This window comes from Beta vulgaris, chromosome 2, assembly GCF_026745355.1.
Source record: "Beta vulgaris subsp. vulgaris cultivar EL10 chromosome 2, EL10.2, whole genome shotgun sequence".
In the NCBI taxonomy this organism is placed as follows: Eukaryota; Viridiplantae; Streptophyta; class Magnoliopsida; order Caryophyllales; family Amaranthaceae; genus Beta; species Beta vulgaris.
This window is the reverse complement of record NC_079203.1, coordinates 53,405,079-53,427,716: the sequence shown is the minus strand read 5'-3', so window position 1 is coordinate 53,427,716 and position 22,638 is coordinate 53,405,079. Positions and strand designations below refer to the sequence as shown.

The following is a 22,638-nucleotide window of genomic DNA, read 5'->3' as shown; positions in this document are numbered from 1 at the left end:
CTCCTAATGATAATAGTAATAATAATGAGTAAAGCTATAATAAACAAAATAATATATAGATACAACAACAACAACAATAATAATAATAATAATACTTAATCGTAATGATATAAAAATAAATAATAATAATAACAATATTATTAAGAGTAATTAGTAAAATAAATTATACCAACATAATAATAATATTTAACAAAATGGTTATAAAATAATGGAGCTGAACTGAACTGATTGGAGCTGAACTGAAGTGAACTGAAAATAAGTTGGGGAGAACAGACCCTTACATGCCTTATAATTTGAAACGGATGGAGTATTTGTAAAAGTTACAAAAAAAAGTTGATATTATGAAAATATTCATTAAAGAAATCTAACAATATTTTATAGGAAAATTGGAATTTAATAATCCAACCTTTAACCGATCTTCTTAAAACAGTCCCACTTATAAGTTATTTTTGAATAATCCAACCTTTTGATGGTATCTTCTCAAAATGGTCCCAAGTGACTTGCAACCTAAACTTCAGGTAATTTTTTTGCCTCCTCCTACTCATTTCTCTCTCCAATCTCCTTTCACTCTCCTCTCTACTCGCTGGCCGCTCTCAACTCGCCGGGAAACTCCTCTCGACATCTTCATCGTCCTCAACACTCCTTTCTCTCTCCTTCTCGAGATTCGTCCTTCTTCGTCGGTCGTTCAATCAGTGGCAATCGTCGGTCGTTCTTCTTCAATGGTCGTTCATCACTGTCGAAATTCTCTCTCCCAAACAAGTCGCGCGTAACTTTATCTCTCGCCTTTTACTTTTGCCGTCATTGATGATAAAAAACGAGTGACTAAGGGGTTAGTTCCGGTGGAGATGCGTCGACACAGGTGGGTCGAGGACATGGATGTGTGTGAGACAAAGGAAGTGCGGGGTTGGAAAGGTGGCTGAGAAGGTGGAGGTCCGTAGGGTGTTCGGTGGTTGTATGGTAGCATCGCTGCGGTGGTGAAGTGGTGGTTCGGTGGTTGTCTGGGTAGCGTTATTGTGGTGGTGAAGTGGTGTGGGTGGGTTGTCGCGGCTGGGTGGGGCTGCAGGGGCTTGGGGTGATGGTGGGTTGTAGCAGGTTGGGGGTGAGAATGGGGATGGGGTGGGGCTGCAAAAAATTAGGGTGGGTGGGGCTGCAGGGGCTTGGGGTGATGGTGTGGTGTGGTGTGGTGTGGTGGGGTGGGATGGGGTTGGCTTGGGATGGGGGTAAAGGCCTGGCGTAGGAAGATGCTAGTGGTGGCTAAGTGGTGGTGGTTGTGAAGGAAAAGAGGTAGAGGAGGGAGAAAATAGGCTGACCAATGATAGTGTGACGCGTGTCACACCTGACTTGTTATACCGGTCACAACAAGTCATGGACCATTGTGAGAAGATAACCCCAAAAGGTTGGATTATTCAAAAATAACTTATAAGTGAGACTGTTTTAAGAGGATCGGTTAAAGGTTGGATTATTAAATTCCAATCTTCCTATTTTATATGATCATGTTTATTTTTATATACTAGTAAAAAAAAAGATTAAAATGAGATATGTGAATAATGCAAAAATCAAAGTGTTGCACTGACCTGTTCTCTTCGGCATAAAACAACTGAACTGAATTGAACTGAAATTAATATATGTTAGAGTAAAAGTATTGTCCATAGATGAACTGAACTGAAAATAAGTTCGGGAGAACAGACCCAAAATAAAAGAGAAAGATATATATCTACCGATCAATTCCAAGTACAATTTAATAACCATCAATCAACAAAGATATTATGAATAACGAAAACATCAATGATAACCCTCTTTTAGAATAACAATAATAAATATATTGATAAAAAAAATTGGGGGGCATATACCACCAAATCCAGCAATTATTTTACCAACTCTTTCATAACAAAATCCCAAAAGTCTCATAGAAACCTTCAAACCACTCTCATTCACTCACTTTCCTCATAAAACTCTCTCATTTTATCATCTCTCATCCATCTTTCTAGTCTCAACACATTACACATGGAGGTATCTTTAGCCAAAAATCACAAACTTAAGATCAACTTAAAACTCATTCTACAAATATTATTTCCATTAATCCTTCTTACCATAATCCCTTTACAACTTGCAAAATTTATATCCTTTAAAAGATCTCCAAAACCAGTAATTAACACCCCTAATTCATTCATTAATGAAAATAATCAACAATCACCACAACAAGCTCCTCCTAAACATGGTTCATTACCACCTACAACGAGAAAATGTGATCTTTTTGCGGGTGAATGGGTACCGAATCCGGAGGGTCCATATTACACAAATACAAGTTGTTGGGCTATCCATGAACATCAAAACTGTATGAAATATGGTAGACCAGATAGTGAGTTCATGAAATGGAGGTGGAAACCAGATGGATGTGAACTACCTATTTTTAACCCTAGACAGTTTTTTGAGATTGTTAGAGGCAAGTCTTTGGCGTTTATTGGTGATTCTGTTGCTAGAAATCAAATGCAATCCTTGATTTGCCTATTATCCCGGGTTAGTTTTTTTTTCTCTCCCTATAGATACGATACTATAATTATGCGAGAGCTTTTTGAGATAAGCGTTTCATTTATTTCGAAACAGAAGAAGTATTATATATCAGTATAATGTTCTTCATATTTTTGCTATATAAATATATAGAAGATATATTATTACCAAAATAGACGGAAATTTTGAGATATGTAGAAAGTCATATGGTAGATTATAATTAGCTTTGTCATATTATCGTTTCAATATATGATGCCCAAAAATATGCATGGTTTACGTAGCAAATGAAATAGTTGGGTGACTTTTTTTTTTTTTTGCTTTATTATCTTTTTTTTTTTTGGCATGTTTCTTGAAGTATAAAATCTCTCAAAAATTATTAAAAAAGACCGTCTAATTTTATAAAAGTAGACCTGATCACCAAAATTTATTAAACTAGCTAGTCGTCGAAAGAAATTAACCTAGCTAGTTATTGCTGATTCTCTTTTTAATATTGAACTTATCGTTATCTAATTTTAATTTAAAAATAGACGTCTTACGAACTCAAGATCTTTTGAGAAGTTTTCACATGTATGTCTAATTTACGCGTTAAGATCTAGGAGACTAGGAGGTGGTATTCTAAATGTAGGAGACTAAACCGAGGTTCGTTTGTACTTCCATTATATCATAATGTTATAACTTTCTCTAGACAAAAGTGAAATATAATAATTTCTGGCTATTATTAATTTCTCATCATATCTTAAACTTTAAACTTCAGTGTAAAGTTAATTGATGCAAATTGGACATATTAGCTAGATATGATGTTACAAAAATAATTATATTGCACTATATGTCTATATATATATTGGGGTGGAAAAAACTAGCTAGAAATAATAAATAAATGGATAGAGGTCCTACTTAAAGACTTGACTTATACGTTATGTTATCATACATATCTCTTTTTAATTAGTGAGCAGTGTTACATTGGAGTAAGTACTAATAATAGAGTGAAAGATATGTGCAATAATTTGTAGATAGATCTAGGAAAACTTTAATTTGTTCAGATTGAGATTAGTTCAACTAAAACATGAGTGCAATTAGGGGTAGAAAGTTTAGGTAAAATGTGTCAGAATAAAATATTAATGTATTTGACTGTTTAAATATTAAGAGTAGAAAAAGAGGGTGGTGTGGGGGTAAAGAAAAAACATAAGGGTCACCTTTATTAGTTATTGGACCACCTTTAGTTATTTCAAACTATTAGGTGATAACATTATTTAGTGCCCATTTTTTATTACTTCTAATATTTTGATTATATTGAGAGAAATTAGATACTTAAACTTGGCACACAAACACTTTGGAGTTTGCATATAGAAATACTAGTCTTACATGCACACAATGCGTGCGATAACGTGTGATAACAAATGAAGTAGAAAATAAAATTAATTGGGTAGAATAATTGTCTTTACATTTTATTTTCTCAAAAAACTGATATTTCAAATGTCCTACTCCCCCTCCTTCATTCAAATGAAACAGTTAGCAGTTATCCTCTATTTTTTTCTTCTTTTTTTCCCTTTGTCTATTTTTTGGTGTTCCTCATGTGTTGCCTTATAGAATAGAGATAGACGAAGTAATATATATTGTTGAATTTTATCTAATTAATTATGTTAAAACTGCAGAATTATACTCCCTCCGTTTTTTATCTTTCTCACTTTTCTGTGCGCATCTCCCAATTCATATTTTTGAACTTAAATATCTTTAATTATATATTAATAAAAATTATAACGATTAAATATTAATAATGCATTAATAATTGAGACGAATCAAACAAAACTTCACATGACTATTTTTTTCTTATAAATTGAAAAAAACTGAGAAAATTATCTCCAAATATGAATAGCGACAAAATTTTAAGTGAGAACGTTAAAAAAAAATAGAGGAAGTATTCCTTAACTAATTAATTATGTCAACCACAATATTTTTCGTAAGTTAATTAATTCATTTTAGATAGTATCATCTTTTATGATGATTATCAAGGTTTGCCAAATGGTTGGGTTGCTCTTCTTTGACTATGTGGCAGTAATTTGATTCTAAAAAATAAAAATAAAAACTCTCTCGTGACACAATTTTATAATTTTTGATATCATGTAGTCAAAGATCTACGCAAGTTATGTATCGTTTCAAATGCTTTTTTTCTCAAAAAAAAATTATTCTGTCACCTCTTTGGTAAACTTTTGAAAAGGAGAAAGCAATTGATTCTATATCACCATCTCTATTTCATTAAAAACGTACTCACAGGATCACAGTGTTCCAAAAAAAATACATATTCCATGTGTCATTGTTACAATATAATAAGCTTTAAATTCTTTTAGAACTTTTTATAAAAAAAAAAAGGAAAAAAATCAATGAAAATTTTACCTAGATTAGTGACCACCAAGTCAAGGTAATTGGACGTGAAAACTTTCACTATTACAAAAAATTTAGTTAAATAAATATATATTCCTCTCTCTGAATATTTAAAAAAAAAATATTGTTAGTAATTTAGTATAAGAGTTTGTCTTGTAATAGACCGCATATTTCAAAATTAAAATTAGGCAATGATAAGTCCAATATTAGAAAGAGAATTAACCTAATAATGACTAGGTTAATTTTTTTTGGTAATTAGTTTAATTCATTTAGTGACTAGGGGTCTGTTCTCTTCGGTATAAAACAGTTGAACTGAACTGAAATGAATAGTGATATGGGAGAGTAAAAGTATTGTCCAAAGCTGAACTGAACTAAACTAAACTGGAGAGAATAGGCCCTAAATCTACTTTTATATTAAAATTAGACAATTAATTTTATAATTTTTGTTACTATAATCATACTTTGATTTTGTCTAGATGCTAGATTTCCTTGATTAACAACATGTTACTATAGCCTTAAAAAACGGTAGGAGTCTCATATCACGTGGTGTGTGACATCGTGCATTTAAAAAGTTAAGTTGAGCCTCCTTTTCATCTGATCAAAATATATGGTGTGCTCAATTTCCGAGGCTAAAAAAAGTATTGTACTCATCATGTACCCCCGTTTATAGAAATTATATGAATATGTCAAATGGCCATGTACCACACTACTCTAATCTCTAGTGTGTATAGATTTAGCTGATTTACATTGAGGAAATGGCCCAGTGGGGTTAATTATAATTATTTTAAAGCTGGTGATTCCTCTACTTTTTCCCTGTCAAAATATAATCAATTTTATCTGTTAAATTGCATTAGTTTAATTAGACTTTAGTGTAAGAGATTCGAATTCAATAATAGAATATTTCTCCTTCGATAGAAGTATAGTGATTGCTTACTTTGTCCCTTAATCAATTAATCGGGAGTTCGATCCTCACCTTTTGGGAATAGAAAGAGATTATTGGCCAGCCCTTTACCCTTACAGTGGAGCAGTTGGGGTGAGAGGATTAATTATTGCTATCGGCGATAGATTCCTTGATTGTTAAAAAAAAAAAAAAATTAAAGTATCAAACTATTAACTTTCACAATGTCGGTTTATGATTTTACCCACAAAAGTCAAAATTGTAAGATTAAGGTCATTATTTATGTAACAATCATAATAAGTCAATTAGTTTTTAGGCCACAACTATACTGCATGTAATTATGTCTTTCATTTATTAATATTTTATTTTAAAATGATAACATTATTAAGACTTTAGGAGTATATATGCTTGTGATCACGAGGTTGAAATCTTAAACAACACACTTCTAACTTTTTTTTATTGTACGTAGATTATATAGAGTATAACATTTGTTCTAACGGAGAGCGCATGTGGCATTGTTTCTTGTTTACAATTGTCTATCAATATAAATTTTTGGGTGTAACTGATACGCCATATATAACTTTTAATGTAACAATACATGAATCAACGCTTCTTTGTAAGAAAAACTCAAAATAACATAAATAAATGAAAACAACATCAAATTCATATCATTATTTACATAATCTACGTTAATTTTTTTAAAGTTCATATCATTATATACGTGTGAGATTTTATTACACAAGTCATAACATCTTTAAACACTCATAACAAAAGTTAGAACAATAAAAAAAACTTAAGCATATCACTATATCAGCATCTGTGCTCTTCCTTTTACCCTTTCTCTTTTCGAAATATTCCTGCCAAGATGCCTTCATGCATATGTATCTTTGAACATAAATTAATTGAAAATTGAGCAATAATGAAATATGTTGTAATTTAGTATAGAAGGGTAAATAATTGTCGGGCAAGGCGCAAAGTGTACGTAAAGATCTAAACAACACCATGTGGCGTGTTTGGCTAAAATTGTCCTTTCGCAAAATGGCTAACAAAGTCCCATCCTCTATTTAGTCTTATTATACGTCGTCTTATGGTTTGTTCATTAGTAGTCCTCTGTTTTTTAGCTTGATTTTCCAACATATCAATATCTATTCACGGGTTTTATGTACAACCATAGTATGTCGTATCTTTCTAAATTTCAATTCACAATAATTGATCAAGATAGGGTAAGATTTCACAATATATATGTTAGAACATGCCTATGTTACATTGATGATATATTAAGTAAAAAAGTTTTTAGAATATTGCAATCGTGTGCTGGTGAGTGGTGATTGAGGTGCCGTGTGTAGAGAAAGCCTTGGTAACTAATTGTTTGAGTCCAAAAAAGACTCAAACACTCAAAAAGTTACACAATGGTACCATTATAACCTGGTATTGGTATCACATTGTTATCAGGATTGGTACCAAGCAACCTTACTCTGGTATCAAAATTTGCGGACAATGGTACCAATCTAACCTAGCATTGGTACCAAACAACACGCGCGTGAAATTTCCAAGGCTTAAAATGACCAAATTGCCCCCGTTTGAGTCCCCTAAGAGACTCAAACGGTTGGTTGCCTAGACAAACTCCCGTGTGTATATAGTATCACCGATTAAATTTCGAGTAGATAAAGTTTTAGAATGATGAGAATAGATTAAGGTCGTGTTTTTTTAGGAGAGTTTCATTCTAGTTCACTTCGGTTCAATTCAACTAATTTCTTTTCAAACTTTTGGTTCAGTTCAGTATAGTTCAATTCATTTCACTTCGGTTCGTTTTAGTTCACCATGGAAAAATAGGGTTAGTTTAGAGTAAGGTACTTTTATATTTAATAAAGTGTCAAAAATACAAATATCTTTTGTCATGTAATTTGAAATCTAATATCAATATATAATACGAAGTAACTTGATATGTGCTTTAAATAGAAATCCGTATACCTATAACAAAAAGAAATTTATAGGTGAACAACAATATCATATAATTTCCGTTATTTTTGTTTATATAGATCATCAAATCAAGTGCACGGTTGTTTCACGGATATAAAACCTAGTTACTTTATAACACAGATTTAATTTATTTCTATATAACCAAAAACAAAGTTGAATAATTTTAAATCACTACAATTCATGTCATACAAAAACTATTTCTATAGTGTTTACTATTCACATCTTGCACTTTGATTGTCTTTGGTGATTATATTTTAGGAAAAACATAGTCATATGAGATCTTGTTAGATTCATCTCAATGTATATTATTTTAATTTCAACTTTCAAAAATTATTAAAAGAGACTGTCTAATTTTAATATAAAAGTACACCTAGTCACTAAATGGATTAAACTAGTCACCGAAAGGAATTAACCTACTCACTATTGGGCTTATCTTTTTTTTTTTTTAATACTGGGCTTATCATTGCCTAATTTTAATTTTAAAGTAGGCGGTCTCTTACAAGACAAACTCTTCAACTTTTTATAATTTTTACTTATTGATAATTAGAGATATTAATGTTTGAAATAATAAATTGGCAAACGTGAAAATATGAAATGGTGCAACTACTTCTAAATGGAGAAAGTAGTTTTGCGATATTAGCGAGAACCCGAAAGAGAAGATATGATAAGTTCCCACATCTTAATGTCATCCAAGATGCCAAGCCTATTCTCTTGGGATGTATGAATGTGGGTTTAGGGGGGGGGGGGGTCAAGATGAGTTGAACTCTTTATGATAGGTCGGCCTTACTAATTGCCTATATATTAGCAAGGTAAGACTTGACCTTGGTTTTGGCGTACTGGTTGTTCACTTTGTCCCTTAACCAATTGGTCGGGGGTTCGATCCTCAATCTTTGGGAACGGAAAAAGATTTTTGGCCAGCCCTTTACCTTTAAGTGGAGCATCCGAGACAAAGGGATTAGTCACTGCTATCAACGGTGGATACCTTCATTGTAAAAAAAAAAAAAAAAAAAAAGGTAAGACTTAAGACTTAAGAGTATGACTTGGTGTCCCTTTGATAAATGTCATGCAAATAATTAGTGGAGTAGTTGCTAGCCATCACATCCTTCATGAATTTTGAAATAAATGAAAGATCAAGAAAATAAGAACTGAAAATTATGTCTTAACCACTCATGTAAGTTCATACGACAATATGAATATAGAATAATCGCATTTCCTTTTTATTCTAGGACATCACAGTCTAATAAGGCGTCTCTACCTTGCTTTTTTTCTTCATGTGGTCACATCGCTACTATTATGTGCGTTTTCCATTATTTACTTTCATCTGCATTATTATAGCTGTCTTCTTAACTTTTAGTTAGTCAACTGTTTCTACAGCTAATAACCAATAATTGATATAATGCATAGGTTATTAGATACACAAACCCTAATTAATAAGCCAGATTCGATTGAATGACAATTTCATGAATCTAATTTAAAAATTATCTTCACAATTTGATTTTTCATTTATTTCCTATGTTACTTCGACACCTTCAGTTACCTCAAAAACAGGTGTCGTGTCGTGTCTGACACGACACTTCACTTGGATACTTCATTTTAAACTAAAATTTGTCTTTTTTTTCTACGAAATAACCCATATCCAAGTAGATACTTAATCCGTGTCTGAATAACATAGGTTATTTCCATACTATTATGGTTTTTTTAAAACTAAATTTAGCAAGTGATCTAATTATCTAAGGTTGAACAGAAGTTGTGGCTTATTAGAAAAGTTGCATGTAGTATTGTTCACTCCAAATTGTCGGTCAGTTAATAGTCATGAGATCTTTTGAACTCTAAACAATATACATTTATTGTTAAGAGTACAATATTTGTTAGGGATTATTCTAGAGTACTTTAAAGTGTAGCATTTTATGTATTTATTCTTATATAATTCGCAAATTTATATCATCATTGAATATATCTCTATTTTATATGTCAAGAGGGATAGAGTATCAAAAAAAAAGAAAAAAAAGAAAAGAAAACTACCTAATTAATTAAAAAAGTAAAAGAAGATATAAAAAAAAGCATTACAAAAAAAAAACGGTCAACAATTCAAAAATTTCTACTTTATTATATATAATTAATAATTAATTTAGTTTTCTACATCCGCTAAAAAAAATAATTCCCTACGTATTTTCGAACCCATCGTGTGCATACAAAGCTAGTTTATGTAATAAGAATAGTTGGAGCTAAATTTTAGTTTTCTTGTATACTTCCTCCGTTCCAAAATAAGTGAAACACTCCTCTCATTTATGTGAGAGCTTTTTGAGACAAGTGTTTCACTTATTTTGGAACGGAGGAAGTATATCTCTTTAACTTCAATTTCTAAATTTTAGTTTTTGAATGATTTCTTAGGTGGAATACCCATATGATGTCTCCTACACTAAAGATGAACATTTCAAACGTTGGCATTACAACAATTACAACTTCACAATAGCCATGTTTACAAGTACTTTCCTAGTCAAAGCCCAAGAAAACGACCCAAATGGCCCAACAGGAACAGGTATGTTTGGGCTTCATCTCGACGAAGTTGATGAGACTTGGGCTACCCAAATCGACGAGTTTGATTACATCATGCTATCAGCAGGCCATTGGTTCTTCAGACCACTTATGTACTATGAAAAAGGAAGCCTCATTGGTTGCCGTTTTTGCCAAATCCCAAATGTCACAGACTACACCATGGCCTACGGATACCGGAAAGCGTTCCGAACCGCCTTTCGAGCGATTTTGGAGAGAGAAAACTTCAAAGGTGTAGCATATTTAAGGACCTTTGCACCTTCACATTTTGAAGGAGGTGTTTGGAATGAGGGTGGGAATTGCTTAAGGAAAAAACCTTTCAAAAGTAGTGAGATTAATTTGCAAGGAGTTGATTTGGACTTGTATATGGCCCAATTGGGAGAATTTAAAGTGGCCCAAAAGTTGGGCCGACAAAAGGGTCAAAGGTTTAGGCTTATTGATTTGACCCAAACTATATTGATGAGGCCCGATGGACACCCAAGTAGTTATGGACATTGGCCCAATGAGAAGGTAACTTTGTATAATGATTGTGTCCATTGGTGCTTACCTGGGCCCATTGATACTTGGAATGATTTTCTACTTGAGATGATAAGGAGTGAAGGGGTGTTATCAAAGGAAGACATGGTTCTTCACTCAAAGGAGAGGAAATTAAGTAGATAATATTATATTATTAAATTGATTTTAGCCTGTATTTGTTAAATTATTTGTATTTGTATAGAATGGGAAAAACTTTTCCAATTAAGTGGTCAAAATAATGGGAATTTTTTTCCATTGCTTTTGTTTGCTTGGGTTTTACATCACATTCTTGTTTCTTGTGTTTCTATTCCACTTGATGTATTGCTCCAAAACCGGAGATCTATCTTGTGTAATACTCCAAATCATAAGTTTGAACTATTCATACTAAGTGTAAATTACCAAGCTAATTTTAGCCTAGCTAGTGATGAGAGTTTAACTCGCGTCGTGACTTAGGGATCACGATTTGAAAGATTGCTAGAAATACTTTGAAGTCGACAAGGATACTTTGAGGTCGATTCTGAAGATGATCGGGCTCAAATTAGACCAGGTAGCACACTGAATAATAAGGCCTTTGTCTGCGTCCATTTTATTGTCTACTATAAAAAGAAAATCTCTCTTATATAAGGCAACACATGGGGGACACCAAAAAATAGAAAAATGAAGGTTAACTACTAGCTTTAATCAAACAAAAAAAATGAGATAACCATATCTCTATCTCTATTGCTCCTACATATGAAAATTTTTATATGCTTTCACACGCATAGCGTACATATAAGACTAGTGTTAATTGATGTCTAGGTTGATCCAATGCATCCCAACAACCAAAAGCCTCTAAAATACCAATCATAGATATTCAATATATTCTCCCCCATTCTTCAAAAAGAAAAAAATCCCCCCATGTAAATTTTGTGGTGGTGTTGCTATGATAATTGCCACTATGATAAATAATAGTAGTTATTATTATTATGGAGATGAATTTTTAATAAAATTGATGAATAAATTAAAATCAATAGATCGTATCGGGCATTTGTTAATTGCTTTTGCTTGTTGTCTTACATATAGTATGAAGTAGGTTTAACTTTTTGGTGATATATCGAGATTAACAAAGAGCAAAATTATTAAAAGAGACGTTCTAAAGTTTAATATAAAATTAGACCTAGCCACTAAATTGATTAAATTAGTCATTATAAGAAATTAATCTAACCAATATTGGGCTAATTCTCTTTTTAATATTGGGCTTACCATTCTCTAATTTTAATTTGAAAGTAGGCGGTATCTTACAAGACAAACTCCACAAAGGTAGCACACTGAATAATAAGGCCTTTGTCTGGGTCCATTTTATTGCCTACCAAAAAAAGGAAATCTCTCTTATATAAGGCAACAGATGGGGGGCACCAAAAAATAGAAAATGAAGGTTAACTACTAGCTTTGATCAAACAAAAAAACTGAGATAACCATATCTCTATCTCTATTGCTCTGACATATGAAAATTTTTATATGCTTTCACACGCATAGCATACATATAAGACTAGTGTTAATTGATGTCTAGGTTGATCCAATGCATCCCAACAACCAAAAGCCTCTAAAATACCAATCATAAATATTCAATATAGTGAAAGTATTGGGTCAGACCGTCTGACCCAATACATATTGTCAGACGGGCTGAGCCCAATTGTTGCTCTAATTCCAAGCTTCACAAAGACATTCATTGTCCTTCTCTCTTCGATGCCCCTTCTCTCTTCGATGCCCCTTCAAATCATGTTTGAGCCTATGTTCAAAGTTTCAAACCAAACCCACTGTTCTTCTCGTCTCTCTTTTTTGTTTGACGCTCTCGCGAAGCAAGGTCTTAGACGCGAGAATGATTTTATTGCCTGGTTGTGAATTATTCATGTTTAGATTTCATGTATGGATTACAATGCTTTATCTCCTGTGAGATCTCTCTCATAATAGCAGCCTAATGGGGTTACTATAATGGTTTTAGTGAGGGAGTGATGACTTTCCCATGTTCTGGAATGTCGAACCCTCTGGTATCAATAGCAATGTAATCTTCCCTCCTCAGTAATAAAACTTGAAACAAATTATGAAAAAAAAAGAGAGTGAAGAAAAGGTGGCGAGTAACAACAAATTGAGGTTGGTAGTTTTCTTCATGAAATTCTTAATTTCAGTCTTCATTCTTTTCCTCTTTTCCATTTTCAGTTGGTTATTTTTTTGTTTCAGTTGGACTTTGTTTTGTTTCAGTTGGACTTTGTTTTCTTTCAGTTGGACTTTGTGTTTCTTTCAGTTGGACTTTGTTTTGTTTCAGTTGGACTTTGTTTTTTTCAGTTGGACTACCTGAAAAAAAATGAAGACTACCTGAAAAAGAATGAAGACTACCTGAAAAAAAAATGAAGACTACCTTAAAAAGAATAAAGACCAACTGAAACCCAAAGTAGTCTAACTGAAGTACAAAATCCAACTGAAAAAAAAAGAAGACTAACTGAAAAAAAATGAAGACTACCTGAAAAAAAATGAAGACTACCTGAAAAAAAATTAAGACTACCTGAAAAAAAATTGGACTTTGGTCGGACGAGTCCGACACAATACGTTCTCTTCAATATATTCTCCCCCATTCTTCAAAAAGAAAAAATCCCCCAATGTAAATTTTGTGGTGGTGTTGCTATGATAATTGTGACTATGATAATAAATAATAGTAGTTATTATTATTATGGAGATGAATTTTTAATAAAATTGATGAATAAATTAAAATCAATAGATCGTATCGGGCATTTGTTAATTGCTTTTGCTTGTTGTCTTACATATAGTATGAAGTAGGTTTAATTTTTTGGTGATATATCGAGATTAACAAAGAGCAAAATTATTAAAAGAGACGGTCTAAAGTTCAATATAAAATTAGACCTAGTCACTAAATTGATTAAATTAGTCATTGAAAGAAATTAATCTAATCAATATTGGGCTAATTCTCTTTTTAATATTAGGCTTACCATTGCGTAATTTTAATTTGAAAGTAGGCGGTATCTTACAAGACAAACTCCACACAGAGTAGTATGATAGATACGATTTGATCCTAAGTTTTAGATTTCGATTTATATAATATTTATTGTTAATTGTACTCATAATAATTATTATTTTTGCTCTTTGCTTATTTGAAGCTAGTAATAAAAATAATAGTATTCCTCAAAAAAGTTAGGAGGGGTAATGACAACAATCAAAAATCAAAATATGAGTAAAAAAAATAGAACTAAGATAATACTTCAAGTTAGAAATTAATAAAATAATAAAAAGGAGTATAAACTTTAATCTCGTAACTTCACGTTTATATACTAAAGTCTTAGCCACTAAATCACATAATATTTTAAAATACTTACCTAATACATAATCCGAGTCTAATAACATAAATTTTTATCTCCTTTACTCTATTCTCTTAATAAATAATTAGATATATTACCTTTAGATTGAAGAGATGCGCAAATGTTTCTATGCATTTATTGAATCTAGTTTAATTACCGACATTTGTGACATATCACATACTGATACTGTTATGTAACATGAATGTCGGTGGCCCTAATTTTATTGCATTGTTGTAAGTATGATATTGATTATTGATGATGCTTTCTTGATTTTTGTGTCTTGTGTGTTGTGAGCTGGAAACTTGGACGTAATCCCGGTTGTCCCAGAAATCTCAACTTTCACTCTCTCACCTCTTCTTAAAAACCTTAGAGTACTCCCAATTGTTGCCCTCCTTATAGGTTATGAGGAGAGAGAGTATAAAAGTAATATTAGTTTATTAGGAGAGAGAAAAAATTTGGCCCAAAAACTAATGCTCAGCTCTTCATGATGGATTAAGAAAAAGAGGAGCAAAGAAGGAATTGGAGGAGAGAGAACATATAGTGGGGTAGATGGAAGAGTGAGAAAGTAATAAAATAATTAATGACCACAAATTATAGGACAACCATTGGTTGTACTCTTAGGTATTGTTTGGTTGACACTTCGACAAGTTGACAAATAAAAATAAGAGAAGTGGAATTTTTTACTCCCTCTATTTTAAGATATAATTTTTCATAAAATTTAAGGTAAATACTTCATCCGTTTCAAAATATAAGTCGTTTAAGGTTCTTGCACACAAATTAAGAATTTAGTTAATTTTAGTTAGATTTGCATGGATAATAAGAATTGACATTAAATATTGTATTCATAATACTTCATCTGTCCCAAAAATATAGTTTTTGTTTCTATTTTGGGAGTCAAATTTTAAAAAATTTGACCAAATATTCTTACTAATGTATACAAAAAAACATATTAATGAGGGATGTTGTTAGATTTGTCTTAGTGTGTAAATTCGTAATATTAACTTTTTATATTTTTTTTAACGAGAATAGAAAATATCTTAGCTAGGTCAAAGGTACGTCCTGGAGACTGCAAAATGAAACAAGAACTATATTTTGGGACGGAGGGAGTACAAAATTAGCTATAAGCTTATCTTGATAATATAAAGTTGCATTATTTAATCTTACATTAGTATTGTAGAATGCCTTATATTTTGAAACAAATTCTTTTAGCTAAAATGTCTTATAATTTGAAACAGAGGGAGTAAAATCTAAGAGGAATAGTAAAAAAAATTATTTATTTAAATAAATATTATATGGAAAAAAGATGATTTTAGGAGAAAGAATGGAAAATAATTGGTGAAAGAGCATTAATTTGTAACACTTGAGTTGAATAAACAAAGCAAAAAAACTAATTTCAAGAAGCAAATTAAATTACAGAAAAATGAAACTTAAATATAGAAACAAGAACTATATTTTGGAACATCCAGAATAAAAATATGAACTATATTTTGAGACGAAAAGAGTATAAAGTAAAACAAGGTGAGGATTTGATTAACTTTTTTTCTCTTTACATGATTTTCCCACTTAATATGTATAGTATAGCATATACTAATGAATCAGTAGATTGGGATGAAAAACGTATTTAACAACGAAAATTATAAAATTAATTAAGGAGTGTATATATTGATTTTCAAAAAATTCGGTCCATGTGATGAAAAGAAAAATAATTTAAAAAAACCATAAAACTATGTTAAAACTACTACTACTTCTTAGATAAAAGGGACTAAATATTGTATCAATTATTGCAATCTTGCAAAACTTATAAGCAATAATATTACTAATAATAGTATTATTATTATATCTAGATGTACTCCAAAAATAATTTAACTATCAATATTCTTTAGCACATGCACGACTAGGCGAAGGTGGTTCCAAATCGGCAACTCTTATATTGAGTCACTATATTATCAACCTAGATCTACCCCCATGTCTTTACTAAAAGCATCATACTTCTATAAATTCTTTTTTTGAGGTGTAAATGGATCATATTACTTCTATATGCTTTGTGTATGCCATGTGCTAACTGCTAAGCCTACAAGTGATATATGTTGGATTTTCTATACGCAAATGCTACACATACATTGGATGTATCATGTATGTGTACAACACATATACTGGGTGTATGTTTTACTATTAAAATTTATGTCTTGTGTATATATGTTATTATTGAAATATATATTATTACTAAAAATATTATAAACTTACAATGTTTCGACATATAATTTTGTTTTTAATATTTTTTCTTTATCTTTGTTTAGAAAATCTATTTTACGAAATTTTCTTTGTTTAGATTTGTATAAATTATTTGTTTAAAACTAAAAAAAAAAGGAAAACTTTGTTTTAAATAAGTCAACTTTTGCGCAATTTTTCCATTTTAAGTCTACATTTGATTATCTCTGAATGAGTTAGGCTTGTATGTCTGTTTCTTCTATTAAGTTTTAACATGTTTATGAGTTATGACTTGTTTAGTAGGTTACTTATGATACGTTTTACAATGTCCCTTCTTCTAAAACAGGCGAGAGTGAGGGTGGGACATTATAACACGTATCATAAGTAACCTACTAAACAAGTCACAAACAGGTTAAAACTCTATAGAAGAAAACAGACATACAAGCCTAATTTAATCAGGAATAATCAAAAGGTAGACTAAAAATGGGAAGACTGCACAAAGGCTGACTTATTTAAAAAAAAAATTCCAAAAAAAGAATTGTAATTTTTTTTTCCAGATTATTCATATATTAGCTTCATCTTCACCATTTTTCTACTATTGATTTCTACTAAATTTTCCTGCCGTTTTCAATTTAATTTGTTTGTAGAAAAATAATGTTATATTTTCATCCCTCCCATGTAATAAAATTCAATTCGAAATATAGTATCAATCGTCTATGTATTATGTAAATTCAAATATCGTTTAATAACAAAACAGATTCAAATGATTGTAAGTTTGTAATTTTTTAGTAACTGTATACATTTTAGTAGTAACACATACAAAAAATATACATTTTAATAGTAACACATACATTCAATGTATGTTGGTCCACATACACCAAGTGTATGTGTATCATCTCTCATTTTCTATGTATATCATTCAACTCATCAATTTCACCGTCCACAATGATCTAATATGAAACTTTTACTTAGTGTAGACAAAGTTGGTTATGATAAATGACTCGTCTGAATTGCGTTTATTTTAGATTGACTTTTATTGCATTATTAATTAATTAATAACATATATATCACACCAAATTTAGTTTCAATGTAATTTTATTTCAAGTTATATTCGACAAAATCAAGTTTGAGTGAGAACTCAGGCTAATTGATGATATTCATAGTTACTTTTATTTGTAGTATAATAATTGACATTAATCATATAGTATTAGTTTTAATTAGGATTACTTAAGCTACCAATTTGATCAATAACTTCAAATTCATATTTGAGGCCATGTTTAGATCTAATCATGTATAAGTCAATTATATCAAAATAATATGAAAAATTAATCAATTGACTTTCTCCAATAATGTCATGAGTCAAGCTAAGAAACATGTTGTTGTACTCCATAAACTATAAGAGCTACTATACAACAATATGCATGCATGACCACCCTATATTTTCAATTTATTTTTTTTTTCAAAAGAAAAAAATATTTTTTAAAATTAGATTATTTGAACATGGGCATATTTTCTCATAGATGTCCTTACACCATAGAACACCTAAAAGCTCCTTCAAACCTTCAAAACTCTTTCTCTCTCTATCTTCTCCTTCTCTCTCTAGCTTTAGCCAATGGAGATGAACACACCCAAAATCCAAAAAAGAAATTTCAAGCCAAAACTTATTCTACAAATAACATTTCCACTAATTTTATTTACTATAATCACACTACAATTATTATCCAAGAATATTTACCTCAAAAGATCATTTCCACCATCATCATTATTACATGTTAATTATGTTGAATTTCCTTCTACAAAAATAGAGTTAACCCAAAAAACAAGCCCAAAAAAATGTGATCTTTTTTCAGGTGAATGGGTCCAAAATATGGAGGCTCCATATTATACAAATGATAGTTGTAGGGTGATCCAACAACACCAAAATTGCATGAAATATGGAAGACCCGATACTGAATTTATGAAGTGGAAATGGATGCCAAATGGGTGTGAATTACCCGTTTTTAACCCTTACCATTTTTTGGACATTGTTAAGGGTAAATCTTTGGCTTTTGTTGGTGATTCTGTTGCTAGAAATCATATGCAATCCTTGATTTGTCTTTTGTCTCGGGTAAGTTTTTCACCATCATATTTTTACTATTATTATCAAATATTATTGCTTATACTCCCTCCGTTTCAAATTATAAGGCATGTAAACCACTTTTACACATATTAAGAATTTAGTTAGTTTTAGTTAGATTTGCATAGGTAATGAGAATTGACATTAAATACTGTATTGATAATAGAAAATAACCTATAATATTATCTTGATAGTATAAAGTTGTATTTAATTTTACATTGGTAATCGAAAATGCCTTATATTTTGAAACAAAAACTTTTGGCTAAAATGACTTATAATTTGAAACAGAGGGAGTAAGTTATTGTCATGAAATAAGTTAAAAGTCAAAGAGTCAAATTTGGACTGTAATTAGGAAGTCAACGGAAATGTGGATAGAGGGAGTACTACAACTAATCATAAATTGTGTTATCATGGCTTGATTGATGGAATTTTCATATGATTATTCAAGAATTACATTCGTTTCTGTTAGTCTTTATTGCATCAGTCATATATGTGGGTGTCTTGTTAGATTCGATCAATTTAATAGCCTAGTGGGTGGATCATGGCTCGATTTCTTTTAATGGACCAACTTGATTTAATTCGTCTCACTCTAACCCAACTCGATTAACCTAGTAATGTTAAATTGAAGAATTGCTTTTTTTTTTTACTGACTAATTTCCAACCACTTCTAGTCATTAGGGTAGAAATTAGAATGTAGAAGAATGTATTTTCCGTCACAAGCCACATGCCTGCATAACCACTTTATCATACTGGAGTAATATATAGAAGCATGTTGGAACTTGGAATAATCTAACATTGTTTTCTGGCAAGATACAAACTTTAAGACGCAATTCATGCGGTGCAAGGACAAGATTAGTTGAACTAATAGAGCATCCAAGGGATCCATGCTTAGGTTAATCAATGTGTCAAAATCATATAATCTATATATATATATATATATATGAAGTATATATAATTCGAGACAAGTAAATGTTATGCTATCACATGTACTCTCTCCCCACACAATCAAATGAGACATCTATTTATCTCTATTGTATAAGGGAAGGGGGAGCAATGGTGTCCTCTTTTGAAAGGCTTATTTTGCCCCCCTTCTCTTTCTAAATTACAAAAGGAATGTCAAAATCTAAATTGGCACTCAAAGAAAACTACCGAAAATTAATTTACAACACTCACTCACAAATCACTTAAAAGAAGAAATTTTACAAGTCACTCATACAATTGAGAAAATCACGTTATAAAAATTACGCAAATCACTCAAATAATCGGAAAACTTTATTAAAACTTAAAATTAATATACAAACTAAAACTAATAACCTAAAACGTCAATACATACAAAAACATTTTACAAGTCACTCATACAATTGAGAAAATCACGTTATAAAAATTACGCAAATCACTCAAATAATCGAAAAACTTTATTAAAACTTAAAATTAATATACAAACTAAAACTAATAACCTATAACGTCATACATACAAAAACATTTACTTAGAAATCACTATTCTCAAGAACCATTTACAATTAATGGTGGGTTATGATAAAAATAGAGGTGTATTTGTAGTGAAATCACGTTATAAAAATTACGCAAATCACTCAAAGAAGTTAGACAGGGAAAAAAATTATTTACTTTTTTTACAGTATTTAGAATTTGGAAGTTAGTATTTTACTTAATTCAAAAAGAATTTAACTTTGCAAAGTAAAAAAAAAAAAAAGACAAATAATGGTGAGAGACTTAAGTGACAGAAACTAAACCAATCAAATTTTGCAACTAAAAACAATTATACTTCATATGTCTAATGTTCAAATTTTAACTCTTATGCCGAAGAAAATCGAGTTTTTGTTTCGAAAAAAATTCAAGCACACATCGTGTGCCAAAAATTCTAGTACAAATATATTAAAAGGCGTGGCGCTCTTCTTAGGAAGTTTTAGTTCATGTAATTCATGTACAATAAAAAATTTAAAAATTGTGTAGTACGTATAAGGTTTGATATCGAGACCTCATGTACATATACTAAAGTTTTAACCACTAGGCTAAGTTGTATTTAGTGTTATTATCATAAAATATTATATTAATAAATGAAATTTTTTCTTGCCCGGGCATAGCCTGGGCCTAATAACTAGTTAAACAATAAAAATGTGTGTTTCAAAACTCGAATCCGTGACCTATCATTTGTCATGCTAATGCACTAACCAACTACGCTACAATGCTCATGTTAATTAGTATTTGTAGGGGGGAATCATTTAAAGACAAATATTTATGTTTTTGAAGACTTCAAATACACGTCGATAAATAATTTGAGACGTATGGTCCGAAACAAGAGCTAGTTATACTCCTGCATAATCTTGATTCAGTTAATTAAGAAAAATCCATGCAAATCACACTAGCTATATTATGCCTATTTTTGACAGGTGGAACACCCTTTGGATATTTCCCCCACAAAAGATGATAATTTCAAACGTTGGTACTATCAATCCTACAACTTCACACTAGTTATATTATGGAGCCCATTTCTTGTGAAAACCCAAGACAACGACCCAAATGGCAAAACTGGAAAGACTTTTGTTGGGCTTTTCCTCGACGAGCCTAATGAGGATTGGACGGCCCAGATCGATGGGATTGACTACATCATTATATCCGCGGGCCATTGGTTTTTCCGGCCCCTTATATATTATGAGAAGCGGCGTTTTATGGGTTGTCGTTATTGTGAGATCGATAATCTCACCGAATATTCCCTCTCCTTTGGGTACCGAAACGCGTTTAAAACCGCGTTTCGGGCCATCTTGGAGAGGGAAAGTTTCAAAGGTACAGTTTATTTGAGGACCTTTGCTCCCTCTCACTTTGAAGAGGGAGAGTGGGATCATGGAGGGGATTGCTTAAAGAAAAGGCCTATTAAGAGTAATGAAACTAATTTTGAAGGAGAAAATTTGGAAATGTATACAGCCCAAATAGAGGCTTTCCAGGAGGCCCAAAAGTTGGCCCAACAACGTGGGCTAAAGTTTGAGCTCATGGATATGACTCGGCTTATGTTGATGAGGCCCGACGGCCACCCAAGTGTGTATGGACGTCCAGCCAATTTGAATGTGACATGGCCCAGTGATTGTGTCCATTGGTGTTTGCCTGGTCCCATTGATAGTTGGAACGATTTTTTGCTTGAGTTGTTAAAAAGTGAAAAGAAGAATTTTCAATAAGATTAGATTACAAATGAGGATATATTGTTAATTACATAATACATGAAGGAATTTAGCAATTGCTAATATATATATAGGGGATTTGTATAGAAGAATACCAAATTGCTACAAGTTACATACTCCCTCCGTTTCAGAATAGTATGAACTTTTACTTTTATGTTTATCTCAAATTAGTTTGTATACTTTCATTTTTGACTGGACCGATAAGAAATGGAACCGATCGGGATCGGACCAGAACTGGACCAAAAGCTACTAGTCCGATCCCCGGTTCACAAAATTTTGCGTCATTTTAGCCCAAATTCGTCCAGAGAGAAGCTTTGTGATCCTCATGCATTCTACCTTCTTTATTCATGTTTGTTTAAGTCAAGCCTAGCCAACCATAGTCTATTTGTATTAAAATCACTTGAAATTCATCAAAACAAGCAAACTGAGAGCAGTAAAGTAGAATTTGAGTAAATCATGCAAAATTGCACTCAAATGCTCTAATATGAACTAGAAATGCAATCTAAATACACCTAAAATCTTAAATATGACACATCACAATGTTATCACTCCGGACATAACAGAGGAACAAGTGGTAAGTTATGATTTATTGATTGCAAAGCGACTTGGATATGCAAAAGTTGTGATCGAAAGTGATGCAATAGAAACTAATATATATATAGCAAGATGTTGACCAAGGAGCCTTCTCCTATCTACTTGGTCTTTCATGACATTCGAAATAATATTCTCTTTTTTATTATTGTGTTCTTTCTCATGTTAAAACGGGCATGTAAAATCTAGCTCACTTGTTGGTGACTAGGTTGGATACGAGAAGTAATGTTGAGTTAATTTATATTGGTTCTTCCCTCAAATCATTACTGTTTTGGTGAATATCGACATCATAATGAAATTCTCGAGCTACTAGTTTTTAAAAAATTAAAAGAAAGACAAAACGAATAAGAA

At 31.4% G+C, this 22,638-nt stretch overlaps 2 protein-coding genes across 2 annotated transcripts; both read left to right on the top strand.

Moving 5' to 3' along the window:
• Positions 1 to 1,860: 1,860 nt before the first annotated feature.
• LOC104905427 (protein trichome birefringence-like 19) lies at positions 1,861 to 11,096 on the top strand. Its single transcript, XM_010693976.4, has 2 exons — positions 1,861 to 2,517; positions 10,157 to 11,096. The coding sequence occupies exons 1-2, from the start codon at positions 2,005 to 2,007 to the stop codon at positions 10,976 to 10,978; spliced, it is 1,335 nt and encodes a 444-aa protein (XP_010692278.1). The 5' UTR covers positions 1,861 to 2,004; the 3' UTR covers positions 10,979 to 11,096.
• Positions 11,097 to 17,896: 6,800 nt separating this feature from the next.
• On the top strand, positions 17,897 to 21,850 carry LOC104905438 (protein trichome birefringence-like 19). The gene is made up of 2 exons (XM_010693987.4): positions 17,897 to 18,496; positions 20,914 to 21,850. Exons 1-2 carry the CDS (start codon positions 18,002 to 18,004, stop codon positions 21,691 to 21,693), a joined length of 1,275 nt encoding a protein of 424 aa, XP_010692289.1. The 5' UTR covers positions 17,897 to 18,001; the 3' UTR covers positions 21,694 to 21,850.
• The last annotated feature ends 788 nt before the right edge of the window (positions 21,851 to 22,638 follow it).

Bases quoted from the DNA above. Each gene is read 5' to 3' on its own strand.
- LOC104905427 (XM_010693976.4), top strand. From the start codon at position 2,005: ATGGAGGTATCTTTAGCCAAAAATCACAAACTTAAGATCAACTTAAAA. The intron at 2,518-10,156 runs GTTAGTTTTTTT...ATGATTTCTTAG, and splicing joins TGATTTGCCTATTATCCCGG to GTGGAATACCCATATGATGT.
- LOC104905438 (XM_010693987.4), top strand. From the start codon at position 18,002: ATGGAGATGAACACACCCAAAATCCAAAAAAGAAATTTCAAGCCAAAA. The intron at 18,497-20,913 runs GTAAGTTTTTCA...TATTTTTGACAG, and splicing joins TGATTTGTCTTTTGTCTCGG to GTGGAACACCCTTTGGATAT.